The 19416-nt window shown below is 37.9% G+C and overlaps 1 protein-coding gene across 1 annotated transcript in view; it reads left to right on the forward strand.

The window, feature by feature from the left end:
* The window catches only part of prkd1 (protein kinase D1), a 54134-nt gene that overhangs the window by 26380 nt on the left and 8338 nt on the right, over positions 1 to 19416 (forward strand). The window contains 9 exon segments of the mRNA XM_034113455.1: positions 1547 to 1624; positions 3089 to 3256; positions 6649 to 6760; positions 8360 to 8412; positions 12215 to 12287; positions 12611 to 12717; positions 14881 to 15042; positions 15563 to 15661; positions 18925 to 19085. Coding sequence (XP_033969346.1) covers positions 1547 to 1624; positions 3089 to 3256; positions 6649 to 6760; positions 8360 to 8412; positions 12215 to 12287; positions 12611 to 12717; positions 14881 to 15042; positions 15563 to 15661; positions 18925 to 19085 — 1013 coding nt within the window.

Here is a 19416-nt window from a genome sequence, read left to right on the forward strand (position 1 = left end):
TCAAAGGTTTTCTGTGTTCTGATGTTAGATGGTGATTTTCTAATAAATATGTAAATAAATATGTGTTTCATCTGAGATACAACTCAAAATAAGATCATTTGACTTAACAAGATGATGCATTGTCTAAACACAAGAGCCTATATCTCACTGCAGTGTTACTTCTGAAGTTATTATGTCTGATATCAGGAGGAGAGACATGTTCTGACTAGATGTTAGACTAAGATACTGGGAAAGATTTTGAGTTTTTGTCGTGTGCTTTAACAACAATAACCTGATCGCTGGGAAACTAGATGACTTGTTTCTCAAAAATAAAGCAAATTAAGGATTAAAGAAACCTAGATATTTGTTTATATTTGTCTGCCCCTTAGCAAAGGGTTGTTGTTTGTTAGGGGATAAGATCTTGAGCTTTTTTAAATGCAAAAACAATATGTTGCCTAAGGCTTTATGCAAAGAATACATGATATGAATTAACTGGGAAAATGTTTCACGTGTAAAGTATAAACACACAAATTGCAAACACTAACACTAACACTTGCACTGGGAAAGATGCTGCTCCCACAACAAGTAAATATATACTAAAAACAAGGTGGTTTCGCTTTTAATAAGTGAACAAATCTGCCAATAGAACAAGTACACAATGGCTTGGTGAGATTTCTTGAAGGAAAGATGGATAATTAGATAAATGAGATCTTGTATTTATCTGGGAGAACTTATTTTGAACTATATTTGACCAGAATCAGGGAATTTGTAACAAACAAAGCCAGAAATGCTCAGACGTTTTCTTTTAGAGATGTTCTTATAAAATAAGAGGTTTTTAAGAGACTTTGACTTAAAAAGATGCTTAAAGGGGACCTATCATGCAAAATGCACTTGTGTACGTCTTTTCTACATGAATATGTGTCCCCGGTGTTCCAGGGAACTCACCAAGTGTCAGAAAACACAACCCTCTCTATTTTCCTCCATACCCAAATCTCTAAAAAAGGGGCTGCAACGGATCTGATAAAAACTGATCCAGATTTGAACACTGTCCTGACGTCAGGACGGTGGCGCTACGTCTATTGGGCCAACTCCACCAATCAGGAGGAGACAGCCACGGCCATTGCCGTTCAAAAGCGCTGGAGACGCTGTAGTACATATGCCAGGCCTGTAGGTGGTGCTGTTCTCACAGAATCTGCCCTTGCAAAAACAGGGATAACATTTTTCAAATTGAGCGAAATGAGGCATGGCTAAAATGCATGATCTGTTTGGTATTTTGAAAAAAAAAAGTATAAATATGCCTTATATAGGTATGGTCCTACACTATATTATTCAAATATAGCATGATAGGTCCACTTTAAGATGCCTTGTCTAAAAACAAGACTTAAGTTATTAGGTCTTATATCAAGTGTAACGACATGTTCTGACTAGAAATGAGACAATTATACTTGGCAAGATTTTTACATTTTGGCCGTGTAACCCTTTCTCCTTTTTGACTTTGTTCTTTTCATCTCTCTCGTACCATCTTTGTTTCTTATCGTCTTTGTTTCCTCTTCATCTATGATTTCAGAGGAAAAGACATTACTGGCGTCTCGACAGCAAATGCATCACGCTGTTCCAGAACGACACAGGAAGTAAATACTACAAGGTAAGAGGACCTCTTATCTCAGATTGATTTTTAAACAAGAGATAAAACTCACCACCACAAATTCTCAGGGTCTTTTCGGGGTACGTCATTGTACTCTTTAAGCTTTGCATTAGATTAGATTCCTTTTATTGTCACTACTCAGAGTACAGCGGTCCAAGTGATGTTAATCAACGTGATAATCTCCATTTATTATTATTTGAGTTTAAATTGCCAAAGCAGACATCTGATATATATATGAAATCTCTTTGTTTTATTCTCTGTCAAAGCGTCTTTGAGTTTTTAGAAAAGCGCTATATAAGTGTCATGTATTATTATTATTGTAATTATTATTATTATTATTATTATTATTATTATTATTATTATTATTATTCCCGATGGTGCAATCACACATAACTATGGTCATGTAGAATAAGGCATTAATAAGTGTTTTATAATGACTAATAAAGAGCCAATATACTGCTAATATGCATGTTAATTAACAACTAGTTGATGGTGAATTTGTGTACCTTAATATGAAGTTGTACCGCTTACATGATGAACATTGATGTCTATGTGCCTTATTCTGTATTTGACATAATTGTTTCAATCAAAAAAAAATATATATAACTCAATATATTGAGATAGCTAAGTCAATATATTGAGATAGCTAAGTCAATATATTGAGATAGTAAGTCAATATATTGAGATAGCTAAGTCAATATATTGAGATAGTAAGTCAATATATTGAGATAGTAAGTCAATATATTGAGATAGCTAAGTCAATATATTGAGATAGCTAAGTCAATATATTGAGATAGCTAAGTCAATATATTGAGATAGTAAGTCAATATATTGAGATAGTAAGTCAATATATTGAGATAGTAAGTCAATATATTGAGATAGCTAAGTCAATATATTGAGATAGTAAGTCAATATATTGAGATAGCTAAGTCAATATATTGAGATAGCTAAGTCAATATATTGAGATAGCTAAGTCAATATATTATATGTGGCGCAAACAGGCTTCCATACATAACAGACAGTATAAGTGTCATTTTGACAATACAAGCTAAAACTTTTAATATATAATATATAAAGTGACTATAAATTGGACCTATGATACATTGAACAGTACGCTTACAAAACAATACAACATTACCATAAAAATACAAGAACAATACGGTCAAGGCAGTACAAAAGTGTAAAAAAGTAAGTTATTGCACATGTATTTTCAGTGCAGTTGATAATTACAAAAATAAATATGTGTTCTATAAAAACGGTATGAGGTAGAATATGAGGTGCAGTTGGATGTAAACATATACTTAGTTGAGCATCAGTTCAGTTCCATTAGTGCTGTGTTCAGCTCACGTATACATAAACATCGTAGTGATATACAAATACTTTCTGCCCCAGTAACAAGTGTGTAAACGTTGTATAATTCTCAATGTTTTCTCTACATGCTCTTTTTCGCTCTCCTCTCTGCAGGAGATCCCTCTCTCTGAGATCTTAACTCTGGAGCCGGCTCAGGCCTTCTCTCTCCTCCCTGACGGATCCAATATGCACTGCTTTGAGATCACCACGGCATCTCTGGTTTACTACGTCGGAGAAAACCTGCAGAGAGTCGAATCCTCTGTGGGCGGCAGCAGCATTAAGGTATAGTCCATAGCTACACTTTCTACTGCTGACATCTGTCTATGTCCAGTGAGAGATTAATTACTCAGATAACTTACTTATCTACAAATACCACCGTTCATTAGTTCTCAATTACACATACAAGTCAGTAAAGTACGTTTTCTTTGTTTACTGTGAATTGGTATTTCAACATGTATATTTTCATTTTTTTTTAATGCTGTGTATATCTATTTTAAGATGTATAGATTTTAGAATTGTTTATTTTTCTGCAATGCAAACATTTCCCAAATTTTGATTAATTAAGTACATCTCATCTTATCTTATCTCAAATGTTGTACTCAAATGATCAAAAGTACTTATTCTGAAAATGGAATATTCATATATTTTACATTATGACATTATTAATACTCATCAATACAAGTTGTAGTGATGGAAGCTCATTTTTAACAACCTTATTAAGTTCACTTTTGTATCTTAAATCTTAATTTGAAGTCACTACCGTTGTCTAATATGTACAGTGGACTAATAGTAGACTAAAAGCATTACACAGTTGCATTCAAATACTTTAATAAATGTACTTAGTTACTTTCAACCACTCTCTGTCCACAAACAAACACTAATTACTGGACTTTTAATTTATATCTGTTGATCTTTACTGACCTGAGTCCCTTTCACTGCCCTAAAAGCTGCATTTAGAACTGGTTAATGTGGCTTTGTATTTAAATTAAAGGTCCCCTATTATACAAAATCCACTTCTTCATGTCTCTTCTACATCAACATGTGTCCCCTCTTCTTCATGTCTCTTCTACATCAACATGTGTCCCCTCTTCTTCATGTCTCTTCTACATCAACATGTGTCCCCTCTTCTTCATGTCTCTTCTACATCAACATGTGTCCCCTCTTCTTCATGTCTCTTCTTCATCAACATGTGTCCCCTCTTCTTCATGTCTCTTCCACATCAACATGTGTCCCCTCTTCATGTCTCTTCTTCATCAACATGTGTCCCCTCTTCTTCATGTCTCTTCTACATCAACATGTGTCCCCTCTTCTTCATGTCTCTTCTACATCAACATGTGTCCCCTCTTCCTCATGTCTCTTCTACATCAACATGTGTCCCCTCTTCTTCATGTCTCTTCTACATCAACATGTGTCCCCTCTTCCTCATGTCTCTTCTACATCAACATGTGTCCCCTCTTCTTCATGTCTCTTCTTCATCAACATGTGTCCCCTCTTCTTCATGTCTCTTCTTCATCAACATGTGTCCCCTCTTCTTCATGTCTCTTCTTCATCAACATGTGTCCCCTCTTCTTCATGTCTCTTCTTCATCAACATGTGTCCCCTCTTCTTCATGTCTCTTCTACATCAACATGTGTCCCCTCTTCTTCATGTCTCTTCTTCATCAACATGTGTCCCCTCTTCTTCATGTCTCTTCTACATCAACATGTGTCCCCTCTTCTTCATGTCTCTTCTTCATCAACATGTGTCCCCTCTTCTTCATGTCTCTTCGACATCAACATGTGTCCCCTCTTCTTCATGTCTCTTCTACATCAACATGTGTCCCCTCTTCTTCATGTCTCTTCTTCATCAACATGTGTCCCCTCTTCTTCATGTCTCTTCTACATCAACATGTGTCCCCTCTTCTTCATATCTCTTCTACATCAACATGTGTCCCCTCTTCTTCATGTCTCTTCTACATCAACATGTGTCCCCTCTTCTTCATGTCTCTTCTTCATCAACATGTGTCCCCTCTTCTTCATGTCTCTTCTTCATCAACATGTGTCCCCTCTTCTTCATATCTCTTCTACATCAACATGTGTCCCCTCTTCTTCATGTCTCTTCTACATCAACATGTGTCCCCTCTTCTTCATGTCTCTTCTACATCAACATGTGTCCCCTCTTCTTCATGTCTCTTCTACATCAACATGTGTCCCCTCTTCTTCATATCTCTTCTACATCAACATGTGTCCCCTCTTCTTCATGTCTCTTCTACATCAACATGTGTCCCCTCTTCTTCATGTCTCTTCTACATCAACATGTGTCCCCTCTTCTTCATGTCTCTTCTACATCAACATGTGTCCCCTCTTCTTCATGTCTCTTCTACATCAACATGTGTCCCCTCTTCTTCATGTCTCTTCTTCATCAACATGTGTCCCCTCTTCTTCATGTCTCTTCTACATCAACATGTGTCCCCTCTTCTTCATGTCTCTTCTTCATCAACATGTGTCCCCTCTTCTTCATGTCTCTTCTTCATCAACATGTGTCCCCTCTTCTTCATGTCTCTTCTCCATCAACATGTGTCCCCTCTTCTTCATGTCTCTTCTTCATCAACATGTGTCCCCTCTTCTTCATGTCTCTTCTTCATCAACATGTGTCCCCTCTTCTTCATGTCTCTTCTTCATCAACATGTGTCCCCTCTTCTTCATGTCTCTTCTTCATCAACATGTGTCCCCTCTTCTTCATGTCTCTTCTACATCAACATGTGTCCCCTCTTCTTCATGTCTCTTCTACATCAACATGTGTCCCCTCTTCTTCATGTCTCTTCTACATCAACATGTGTCCCCTCTTCTTCATGTCTCTTCTTCATCAACATGTGTCCCCTCTTCTTCATGTCTCTTCTACATCAACATGTGTCCCCTCTTCTTCATGTCTCTTCTACATCAACATGTGTCCCCTCTTCTTCATGTCTCTTCTACATCAACATGTGTCCCCTCTTCTTCATGTCTCTTCTTCATCAACATGTGTCCCCTCTTCTTCATGTCTCTTCTCCATCAACATGTGTCCCCTCTTCTTCATGTCTCTTCTTCATCACCATGTGTCCCCTCTGTGGAAAGAGACTCTGAAAGTTTCAGGAACAAAGATTCTCTCTCTTTTTGATCCATTTCTATAAAAACCTGTCTGAAAATGAGCTGATCAGATTTTGGCCACTTTATGATGTCATAACGATGTTTTGTCTTGTGTAACCATTAGCCAATCAGCAACCAAGGTAACCCCCCCCCCCCCCCTTATCACCTGAATCTCCTCCTAGAGCACCATTGAGTTCTTTGTAACCAAATCTCTCTCAGAGGGGCGTGGGGAGGGGCTCCTTATTTTCATCTGAAGTAACAGACAGAGAATCAGCACTTTGGAAACAGGGCTGAAACAGAGGGGATTATGGGTAATGCTGCAATGATCTGTTTGGTGTTTCAGCCAATCAGAGACAGGTTCTGTATATATCTGAGACCTGTGATATATTGATGAAAAACAGTATAATAGGGGACCTTTAAGTCACTACTGTTGTTGAATAAGTACAGTGGACTAGTAGACTACAAGCACTACACAGTTGCATTCAAATACTTTAATAAATAGTTACTTTCAACCACTGTCTGTCCACAAAGAAAGACTAATTACTGGACTTTTTCCCCGGCTGGTCCCAGGTCAGCGGGCTGGGGCAGGATGTGGCTCGGATGTGGGAGATGGCCATCCAGCATGCTTTGATGCCTGCTGTTTCTACGGGAATTTCCCACAACTCTCACCGCAGCGGACACAGTAAGACACCTTTCAATCGTAATTTTGAAGTCACTACTGTTGTCAAATAAGTACAGTGGACTAATTTGTCCTTTACCATTTAACCGACTCAAATTCAACGTTGGGTGAACTTGCTTTGTTGACCTCGCCACCTTCAACAAACGTACAAAAACTCACCTCTTCTGGCTTTTAATGTGTGATTGTTGTTTTATTGCTCGATTTTAATGTGACTTTTACTATATTTATTTAATGTCCTTTGTAAAGCGACTTTGAGCACCTGTAAAAGCGCTTACAAAATACATTTATTATTATTATTATTATTATTATTATTGATGCCTTTATTTATTTGGTGGGGTCCAAAAACTGAGTATAGGTCAGGCTAAGCCATGAACTAGTTTTAGTCCTATGTGTCGCAAATTAATTGTCGCAATTGAATATTTCTCACTGCAGTCATACGAAGAATAAACTGCTGAGGACACCCAGCTCTTTATATCTGTTGATCTTTACTGACCTGAGACCCTTTCACTGCCCTCAAAACTGCATCTGCATTTATTAAATGTTAATGGCTGTATATTTATTATACTATAAAAAAGGAACTTTTGCATAGATTTAGAATCAACACGATTAATGCAACAGAGGACATCAATCTTGCTACTATATTTATATATAAACTACTATATTTTAAACGTTATTGAAGATCCTGAAGTTTAAAATGGAATCAAGTTTTGTTCTTATACACAGGGTTAAAGCCCAAAATGGGTGGAGGTAAAATAATATGTCAAGTTCAGTGTTTGGGAAATGAGAATTAGGGTTAGGGTGCAGCCAACAAAATAATGCATCTTTGGTTTTAATATTTCATTTATTCTCTGAGGAACCTCGTAAAGCTTCAATTGAGAGCTTTAATCCAACCTTTAATGTACGTATAACAATAAGAAATGGGAATACTGCATGTGAAGATGTTAAATCCACGGTTCTGTCTTCTTTAAAATGAGCACAGGACATGCATTTCTTTCTTTAACGCCAGCCGTCAGCAGAGCAGACAATCTCTTTGAAATGAAATTGGTCGAATGTAAATGTAAATGTCATTCTGCCGTTATTATCCTGCCTTTTGAAAGGAGACATTTTCAGCTCAGGTATTAATGTTCACTGAGTTCTCCTCAGGGCCGTTGACACCCACACAAAATCCATCAGAGATATTTCAGAGCTTCTCTGACGTCAAGCTACTCATGACTAACACTTCAGTTTGGACTCGATGACTCCTCTGACTCTGTGCTCACCTGAGAGAACAGAGAAATAATACTGTGTCTAAATAAAACCTCCAGAAGGCCAAATGCTAAAGATGTTTAAAACGTATAATGCTTTGACAGATTAAACCTTAACAGAAGCAACTGGAAACAAAGGTTTACTGCAGTGAGAGTTGCCACATAGGTCGTTGTACTTTGTATGATGACAATAAATATATATTCTATTCAAAAGTATCTCCGTAAAAGTTTAGTTGTGCTATCTTTTCAAAGTTGCACGTCCTCTGGAGTCGAACTCTCATTGATTACCTGTGGTTTTAATATATATATTTATTTATAACAATGATTCACTCTTTCTTTGTTTGTGTGTCATCAACAGAGGAAATCTCCATCAGTATTTCTGTCTCTAACTGCCAGATCCAGGAGAATGTGGTAAGAACAACACACACACACACACACACACACACACACACACACACACACACACACACACACACACACACACACACACACACACACACACACACACACACACACACACACACACACACATACCATGTATACATCACTTCAGGGGACATTACATTGACTTACATGCTTTTCCTGGAGACTTATCCTAACCTTAACCATAACCAACACATGCCTAACCCTAACCCTGACCCTTAACCTTACCCTTAACCTTACCCTTAACCTTACCCTTACCCTAACCCTAACCCTAACCCTAAACCTAACCAAGTCTTCACCCTAAAAGTAATGATTCCCCTTATGGGGACCTCCATTTTGTCCCCATAAGGGAGGCGAGTCCCCACACGTGACTGTGTAAACAGATTTAGGTCCCCACAAGTATAGTAATGCTAGGCCACACACACACACACACACACACACACACACACACACACACACACACACACACACACACACACACACACACACACAAAAGGTATAATGATGGTGAGGTGGAGACCACATCCAAGATGACCGTACAGCCCGTGCAGACTGGAGTCAATGAGGTACTTTTCCCAGTACAGTACAGGTCTTTGAAGATCTGGAAAGATTCACCAAAAACCAAACTATTCTTTTAGTGACCAAATAAACAGCAATGTTCAGATCAATTACTTATTTATGTTTTAAATAAAGGTGAATGTATTCTTGAATTAATATCACTCTATAACCATAATACGTTACATACAGTAGTCTATCTGTTAATCTTTGCTGTCTTTTCAAACTAAAATGGTCTTGACCTCCTCTACAGTGGACATACTGTAACATTTAAAAATTAAATTAAAAAAGTCTAAATTGCAAGATGTTTTTCTAACCCTAAATAGGTAGGAAATACAAAATAAAGAAGATTGGAAAAAAAAAGAATTACAGCGTCGGAGGCGGGGTCTCGTTCTTTCCTATGAGAGCTGCTCATTGGCGCATGAGGACAAAATGGCCTGAGAATTTCGAGAGCAAAACGTCACAAATTACCCATCATGCGCAGTTTGTTTCCCCTTAAGCCCCGCCCACTCTTGGCTCAGTAGAATAAATGAAGAGAGAAAATAAATCTGGATTCAGCTTTTATTGCATTTTACAACTTTAAGGACCTAATGATTCTAATAAGGGCTATAATAGTGTTCATGCTGGGTAGTTTATTTAGGTAAAAAAAGTATCCGCAGATTTACAGACGTGTCCTTCCCCATGTAAGTCAATGGAAGTATTTCTGGTCCCAGTGACGTCACGGACTGATACGGAAATTGTAGTACCGCCGTTTGGCCACTATAAATATTTTCCTCAGAATCCGGAGCATTTCCTGGGGGCTTGGTCTGGCCCCCATTCGACTGCCCGTCCAGAAATCAAGAGCCAAATATATCACGCAAGGCTGAGCAAAGTGACTAGAACGCGACCACACACTTGTTTTTTATTATATCGGCTATCAGGTGAAATCAGTACATGGGCTACACATGTAAAATCATAATGAAAAATACGCCGGTAAAATGTGCCTGTAGTAAATGGCTTATGCCTCAGTACGATACGATAATACTTTAATGGTCAGATCAAGTCTTTTTTTAAGAAGAGGCAGGTAAAATAATATTTTCTTCTTCCTGCTCCTTTCCACCATGCGTTATAAAAAATAAAAACAGTATAAGTATACATGTTTTGTCGAAAAATTGAGAAAAAAGTCTGAATTCTGAGGTTTTCAAATAAAAAATGTTTTTCTCAATATTCCGACTTCTTTTTCTCACTCTTTAGTTCTGTAACTATTAAAGATTTCCAGCTTTAGATGCACTCGTAGGTTCCCACTCCTGGATTGTGTAGTGTACATGTTTTATTTAAAATAACTGCCATGTGTGGAATAAACAAAATAAATAAAAAATGTAGGACTAAGACTAAATAAATAATGGCAGACAGAACGAACACTACATTAAACACATTTACATGATACAGATGTTCGTGAGGCTCGAGTGTCTGCACACTGTTTTCATGCAAATGAAACCGCAGAGAACACAGAGTCCCATTTTCATGCAGACGTGCACCTTCGTCTCCAAGGTGAGCACGTCGTCTTCGAGCACCTCAAATGGAGATTACTGTGATTACTCACTCAGCCAAACGGTTTCCATGGTGACGGATCGGTAATTAGGCAGCGCTGCTCGGGGGAAGTGGGGAGGAGGAGGTTTATAATATTGTATTTCTGTCCTCATTGCCTCGAGGTGTGATATTAGGCTGTCAGCTAACGGGGGAGAAAAAGCGAGACGTGATTGCAGACAAGGAGAAAATATTTAGCAGTTTTGGTGTCAAAGCTGTGGCAGATCCCTGACGCCATATTGTTACACTCAGTGGGCAAAAGCTGCTCTTAAAAATTCCTCCATCAGGTGAGGAACTGATGCAATACATCGTTTCTGTTGAACCCACTTTCTGTTGCTAGGTAATTTACAGATTCTAATTCTGATAAGGGAAAATTGAGAGAAAAAGTTGGAATATTGAGAAAAAAGTCGGAGTATTGAGAAAAAGACTGAAATCTGAGGATAAACAAATTCTGAATGTTGAGAAAAAAAGTTAGAATATTGAGAAAAAAGTCTGAATATTGAGAAAAAAAGACTGAAATCTGAGGATAAAAAAGTCGGAATATTGAGAAAAAAGTCGGAGTATTGGAAACAAATCAGAATTCTGAGGATAAACAAATTCTGAATGTTGAGAAAAAAAGTTAGAATATTGAGAAAAAAGTCTGAATATTGAGAAAAAAAGACTGAAATCTGAGGATAAAAAAGTCGGAATATTGAGAAAAAAGTCGGAGTATTGGAAACAAATCAGAATTCTGAGAAAAAAAACAGAATATTTAGCAGTTTTGGTGTCAAAGCTGTGGCAGATCCCTGAGACCATGTAGTTACACTCAGTGGACAAAAGCTGCTCTTAAAAACTCCTCCATCAGGTGAGGAACTGATGCAATACATCGTTTCTGTTGAACCCACTTTCTGTTGCTAGGTAATTTACAGATGTTTTGAGAAAAAAGTCGGAATTCTGAGAAAAAAGTCGGAATTCTGAGGAAAAAAGTCGGAATTCTGAAGAGAAAACATTTGGAATATTGAGGAAAGAAATTTGAATATTGAGAAAAAAGTTGGAATATTGAGAAAAACAGACTGAAATCTGAGGATAAAAAAGTCGGAATATTGAGGAAAAAGTCGGAATATTGGAACGAATTCTAAGAAAACAAACAGTTTTGGTGTCAACGCTGTGGCAGATCCCTGACTGCTCTTAAAAACTCCTCCATCAGGTGAGGAACTGATGACATTCATCGTTTCTGTTGAACCCACTTTCTGCCTCTCGTTCCGCTTCTTCAGCTTCCATCAAAAGAACTTCCCAGCTTTCATAACTATTAAAGATTTCAAGCTTTAGATGCACTCGTAGGTACTGCTTTAGCACTATTGAGAAAAAAAGTCTGAATGTTGACAAAAAAAGTCGGAATATTCAGAAAAAAAGTCGGAATATTGAGAAACGAATCTGTATATTGTGAAAAAAAGACTGAATTCTCAGGATAAAAAAAGTCGGAATATTGAGAAAAAAATTGGGAATATTGAAAAATGAATTGGGAATATTGAGAAAGAGTCGGAATTCTGAGAAAAAATATGTAATATTGAGAAAATAATCTGTATATTGTGAAAAAAAGACTGAATTCTCAGGATAAAAAAAGTCGGAATATTGAAAAATAAATTGGGAATATTGAGAAAAAGTCGGAACATTTTCTCTCTTTTTTTAGGATATCAACTCTGTGTACCAGATCTTCCCTGATGAGGTTCTTGGCTCAGGACAGTTTGGCATCGTCTATGGAGGTAAATCTTTAAAAGATAATACGTTTAAAATTAGATACCTGCTTTTTGACAACATATAAGAAGTATAATGTTGAGAAGTCTCGTTTAGAACATAAAGTTCAAAATGTACAAGAAAATGAAAGTTGTAAATTGGTAGAAAAGTCATTATTGTCATCTTCACTCTGAATTTCATATTTTCTTTTTTTTCTTATTAGGAGAATAAGGTTGCCATATTTGGAAACAGTTAACTCTGAATTGTTCGGCTTAATCAAATTGTCACAACATAATAGGTTATATGAATATATGTATAATACTAATGCAGATTTTCATTTGTTTTTACACAGGTAAACACAGGAAGTCCGGTCGAGACGTCGCCATCAAGATTATCGACAAACTCCGTTTCCCCACGAAACAGGAGAGCCAGCTGAGGAACGAGGTGGCCATCCTGCAGGTACACACACACACACACACACACACACACACACACACACACACACACACACACACACACACACACACACACACACACACACACACACACACACACAGCAGTGCTGTTAGCAGTGAATGAGACTTCCTGTCGTGAACGCCTTCATTACCGTGGCAACACTGTAGGGGTGTGATATCCTGTAATTTCTCCAGTGCTGCTCAACCTGCAGAAGCTGCTGCTGACACACACAACACACACACACACACACACACACACACACACACACAACACACACACACACACACACACACACACACACACACACACACACACACACACACACACACACACACACGCACACACACACACACACACACACACACACAGAATACACTGCTCACTTCACTTCTCAAGAAAGGGAACATTATGATTTCCATCAGATTGTAATGCACTTCAATTTCAATTATTTTAACATAATATGGCATATGAGTCAAAAACACTTAATATAATCAAGAAGTATTTGCAGGTTGTTATACTTTATGAGAAGAAATCAATGTTATTCTGATTGTCTTTATCAGGACTGATTGATAATCACCATTATCCATTTAATAAAAATGAATGGTCCTGATAAGGATGATTTATTGTCGCTCCAGAACATGTCGTGAATGAAGGGAAACAAAAGTGATAGACAAAAGTCAATCAAATAAAAGAGTCATAATTATGTAAATAATAATGACGGTAAATCAAATGTCAGCAGTCCGGTTTTTTTAGGTCACAAGTGGAACCTCAGAATTCCCTAAAAAATCACGGATGTTAAAAATGCTGGTTTGTTTGTGCTTTGTTGCTTCTATTAATTATTGTCTATCTAACAAACATATCAGAGAAACACGGTCTGACTTAAATTGCAATAGTTATAGAGAGATGCGCAGCAACAGCAAATAGCAAGTGTGGAGGAAATTCTTAAGAGACACTGATAAATGATTCATGGAGGAACAGAGCAACTTCATCCTCAGAGAAGTTCTGCACCCTGAACACAGCTTACAGTCACACTATATAGCAGAGAGAATAGCCAACTGGTCCCACCCTTAAATTATCTTAGTCATTATCTGAACATCCCCATCATTAAACCATTAAACCCACCAAGTCCTTAACCATTTGCAGATCCACCTTTTGCACTTCCTTTGCCCTCCAGAAATGTAAATCCTTAAAGGTAGGGTAGGTAAGAATGGAGAAACCAGCTGGAGTGCGCTAGAATTTGAAAATACACAACCGGAAAAAATCTGCCCCTTCCTTCAGACTTCCTCACTGAGCCCCTCCTCCAACACACACGAACGCGCACATGACCAATGAGGGCACGAGATAAGTTTGTGCACAGATGGAAGGCTGACAGGCAGGTAGGCCATCCAGTTATTTTAGCCGGGCCGGCTCAGATAATTGGTCGTGCTTTTTACAGTACTACAGCTTCCACAGATGATATTTATTTATGGATTTATTGTCAAAGCACTTCAGATATTCATTGCTATCGGGATGTTAAGAGCATTCCATGGAATATAACAACAAGTGTTTCTGAAGTGAATTACCGACCCCACCTTTAACATATGTCTCTGTTAAACGCATAGAAGACTACAAATACAGTTTAACAGAGTATAAGACTCAATCAGAGTATATGACTATATGTTTATGGCCCGCGGACCACTTTGAATCGGCCCCCCTCAGCAAATTAAAAAAGTATAATGGAATATGGCCCACAAATGAAACCTGAGCTTGTCTTGTATTGTACTTCTTCAATATACCTGTGAACACATACACAGTATGCATGTGTTAATAAGACCAATGTTTCAAATAAATTCAGTCAATTCAAGTTGAAAACAATTTCTAACCAATCTAAGAAAAAAGCCCAATAACTTATTCACATAACAATCTTGAAATACACCCTTCATATTTCTCCTTATTATAATCCATATGAGGCTTCTGTTTTAAGGGATGAGCTGCCAACACTCACAAGAATAATTTACCTACATTTGATTGATTTAGCTAACTTATAACTGAACTTATGAGGCGATATACCTCTAGTGAGCGGCCCAGCCCTTCGTATGTTTTTCTGTATGTGGCCCTCGGTGAAAAAAGTTTGGACACCCCTGACTTAGATGAAAATAGTTTCTCCCCCCTCTCCTCTCTCTGTAGAGTTTGCACCACCCCGGCGTGGTGAACCTGGACTGCATGTTTGAGACTCCGGAGAGAGTGTTTGTCGTCATGGAGAAGCTCCACGGAGACATGCTGGAGATGATCCTGTCCAGTGAGAAGGGACGGCTGCCGGAGAGGATCACCAAGTTCATGGTCACTCAGGTACAGAGTCGGAATTCTGAGAAATATAATAAAAAAAGGAGGCGTGTGGCGCAGTGGACTAGTGCGTTGGGATCAGGGGAGCACAGGTTCAAACCCCACTGCAGTCAGCATGTTGTTGTGTCCCTGAGACACTTCACCCCAAAGTGCTCCTGTGGGGATTGCCCACAGTATTGAGTATGTAAGTCGCTTTGGATAAAAGCGTCTAACAAGTGACATGTCATGTAAAAATATGTCGGAATATTGAAAGAAAAAAATGTGAATGTTGAGAAAAGTCTGAAATCTTTATGAGAAAAAATGTGGAATATCGAGAAAAATTGTTGGAAAATTGATCTTCTTTAGACGTTGTCCTGGATCGTAGGCGATATTCAGCATCCAGTTGGCCCTTAGTGGAGCCAACTAGCGTTTCCCTTAAGCCAATCCTCTCCCTCACAGCAGCGCCAAATGAACGGAGAGGCTTGTGACGAATTATTCATTGTTGAGTAATCCTGAAACTGTGACCCTTTTTTAATTTCAACTTCAGATCCTGGTGGCTTTGCGTCATCTTCACTTCAAAAACATCGTCCACTGTGATCTGAAACCTGAGAACGTCCTTCTGGCTTCTGCAGACGCATTTCCACAGGTACTGTGTGTGTGTGTGTGTGTGTGTGTGTGTGTGTGTGTGTGTGTGTGTGTGTGTGTGTGTGTGTGTGTGTGTGTGTGTGTGTGTGTGTGTGTGTGTGTGTGTGTGTGTGTGTGTGTGTGTGTGTGTGTGTGTGTGTGTGTGTGTGTGTGTGTGTGTGTGTGTGTGTGTGTGTGTGTGTGTGTGTGTTCATTTTTATGTGTTATAATTCATTCATACAAACCTTTCTAACTTGTTGTGCAGACGTCTTTAAATTTGGGATATTTTATGAAATGCATATAGGCAAGATATGGACAGTATAAAGGCTCAGTAAAAACAGGTTTGAACTGAAAAGCCAAACTCAAAATGAGGAGATCCCTAAGGCAGCTGCCCATTGGATGATCCGGGGAGGAACATAAATGGAAGTGTGTCAGTACATTTTCCACTGGTCTGATTGTGAAGTGGGAAAAGGTGCCACAGAATGAAATGGTTATATGATTGGGAGTAAATTACAGGTATGTAGGGCAGGTGAGAGTGTTAAGACACACAAAGAACATACATGACAGCAGAGGTGGGAAGTAGTGGAGTACAAATACTTTGTTACCGTACTTAAGTACATGTTTCTGGTATCAGTACTTTACTCCACTACTTATTTTTCTGACCACTTTTTACTTTGACTTCTTACATTTTGAACACAAATACCTGTACTTTCTACTTCTCACATGTTGAACCCAAATACCTGTACTTTCTACTTCTTACATGTTGAACCCAAATACCTGTACTTTCTACTTCTTACATGTTGAACACAAATACCTGTACTTTCTACTTCTTACATGTTGAACACAAATACCTGTACTTTCTACTTCTTACATGTTGAACACAAATACCTGTACTTTCTACTTCTTACATGTTGAACACAAATACCTGTACTTTCTACTTCTCACATGTTGAACCCAAATACCTGTACTTTCTACTTCTTACATGTTGAACCCAAATACCTGTACTTTCTACTTCTTACATGTTGAACACAAATACCTGTACTTTCTACTTCTTACATGTTGAACACAAATACCTGTACTTTCTACTTCTCACATGTTGAACCCAAATACCTGTACTTTCTACTTCTTACATGTTGAACACAAATACCTGTACTTTCTACTTCTTACATGTTGAACACAAATACCTGTACTTTCTACTTCTTACACTTTGAACCCAAATACCTGTACTTTCTACTTCTTACATGTTGAACACAAATACCTGTACTTTCTACTTCTTACATGTTGAACACAAATACCTGTACTTTCTACTTCTTACACTTTGAACCCAAATACCTGTACTTTCTACTTCTCACATGTTGAACACAAATACCTGTACTTTCTACTTCTTACATGTTGAACACAAATACCTGTACTTTCTACTTCTTACACTTTGAACCCAAATACCTGTACTTTCTACTTCTTACATGTTGAACCCAAATACCTGTACTTTCTACTTCTCACATTTTCCAAACAGGCTGGTTCCTTTAGTTTGAATGTGTGTTTGGTGGCGTGATCATTATTATTTAGAGTCATTGCGTGCCTATTGATTTGAACACGATCCGTGTATCCATCATTTCCTGGTCTTCTCTAAAGAAGAGGGACCAATGAAAACGTTGTCATGTTGCCGTTGTTCAGCATGGAAACATTCATTAGCTAACAATGACATTATTGTTCTATTAATATAAAGGGAGGTCAGGTACTCTTTAAAACAGCTGCTAGTTATGGGTACTTTTTACTGAAGTACATTTCAAAGCCCTCTTTACTTTGACTTGAGTAAAGAAGTTTAGTCAGTACTTCTGCTTTTACCAGAGTATTTTTAAACACGAGTATCAGTACTTCTACTTGAGTAAAGGATGTGTGTACTTTTGCCATCTCTGTATGACAGGAGAAGAAACTTGATGTGAAACATGGAGTCTACTGACAAAAACTCCACATTTACATTTCAAACGTATTAAAAAAACACTGAAAGCATCTCAGGTACGGAGCTGAAACATACAATAATGTACCAGAAAAAGGTTAAGAGCTGTTTCGAAACCATGCTGCATTATATTCGGAGGTGACACAAAGAGAGGGACCAAACATACGTCTATAAGTCTACAGTGTATAAACACTTAGAGGGCCGAGGTGCAACAGGCAGGGAAACAAAAGCAGACGCAGACAGTCCATTAGCTTTTAGTCCAACTATTAGGAGCTTTCTGCAGTTTTCTCCTCTCCAGAAAAAGCTGTTAGTGTCAGACAGACTGTTCTCTGTTGTGATGATGCAACACACTTTACTTTCTGTGTATCATCACCAAACCTGCTACTCCGAATTATCAGGAAACAAACAAAAATGTCTCGAAGAGGTAGTGTGAAAACAAAGAGGAATTTTTTTATTTTATTTTATTTAGCCTTTATTTATATGAGATTTTAAACCTGTATAAATAAAGGCTAAATAAAATAAAATAAAAGGAACCCAAAGATCTACTTGAAGGGTGTATTTTTAGCCACACACAAAGAGACAAAGATATTAGTTTCTATGTGCTGATAATTGTTAACGATCCAATTAGCAACAGTTGGATATCAGAAATTACGTCAAGGACCAAATCATCTCATACCTAGCCAATTCATACTTATGCTTTTCACATTTTAAAGCTACTAAAAAGCTAATCTTTAGATTGGATTCAGAAATGTCATTTTGGCCAAATATGTTCTTCATATGTTGCTCTCAACAAGGACTACGTATTTCCATTTGTGCAGGTATTTGTTTATATAGCCAACAACATTTAAGCTAATCCGTTAGCTTTAAAGATAAGTATTATAAAACTTAAGACATTATAAAACATTATAAAACTAAATAACTTGAATCCTTGGTAAGGTAAACAGATATAATATTTATTAGATATTGTGAAAGTCTTATAGGAGCATCATACTCCAAGATGTTGGGCCAGACCAGAGAAATTTGACTCAGTCTCTAAACCGCTTCATGGGATAGTAGAGCAGACTAATGATGTGCCAATTCTTGTTAACCATCCAATTAGCAACAGTTGAAATATCAGAAATTACGTCAATGACCAAATCATCTCACACCTAGCCAAATGATACTTGTGCTTTTTCTTGCATTTAAAGTTTTTAAGCAAAATGTTTTTGGGCCAGACCCGAACAAATTGACACAGTCTCTAAACTGATTAACGGAATAAAGATCGACTATTGATCCACAAAACAACTTAACATGTTAGCATTGTTTTTTTAATGTTTTCTATGTTTCAGGTAAAGCTGTGTGATTTTGGCTTTGCGAGGATTATCGGTGAGAAGTCGTTCAGGCGTTCGGTGGTCGGCACGCCGGCGTACCTCGCCCCGGAGGTCCTGAGGAACAAAGGGTACAACCGCTCTCTGGACATGTGGTCGGTCGGAGTCATCATCTACGTCAGGTAGGACACAAACAGGATTTGAATCTCATACATTTATAGTTTTTTCCGTTCTTTTACATCAGGTCTAAAACCACGGGACTCAGAGACAGTTTCATCCCAACAGGCCATAAGACTAATAAACACATTTTTGAAAGAACATCCATAAACATACGGAGCCCCCTACAGTAGGTGACAAGGAGAAAGAAAACCTTTTCGCAAAAACATTTCATTTAGCTCAATGTACTTCCGGGTCAGTTCGGCAACACAGAAACCACAACAATGGAGCGGTTCATCGATTTTTACTTTGAGCTTGGCCTAAAATATAAAGATATAAGATCAGTGCTTTGCAATA

This window comes from Trematomus bernacchii, unplaced genomic scaffold (genome assembly GCF_902827165.1).
Source record: "Trematomus bernacchii unplaced genomic scaffold, fTreBer1.1, whole genome shotgun sequence".
In the NCBI taxonomy this organism is placed as follows: Eukaryota; Metazoa; Chordata; class Actinopteri; order Perciformes; family Nototheniidae; genus Trematomus; species Trematomus bernacchii.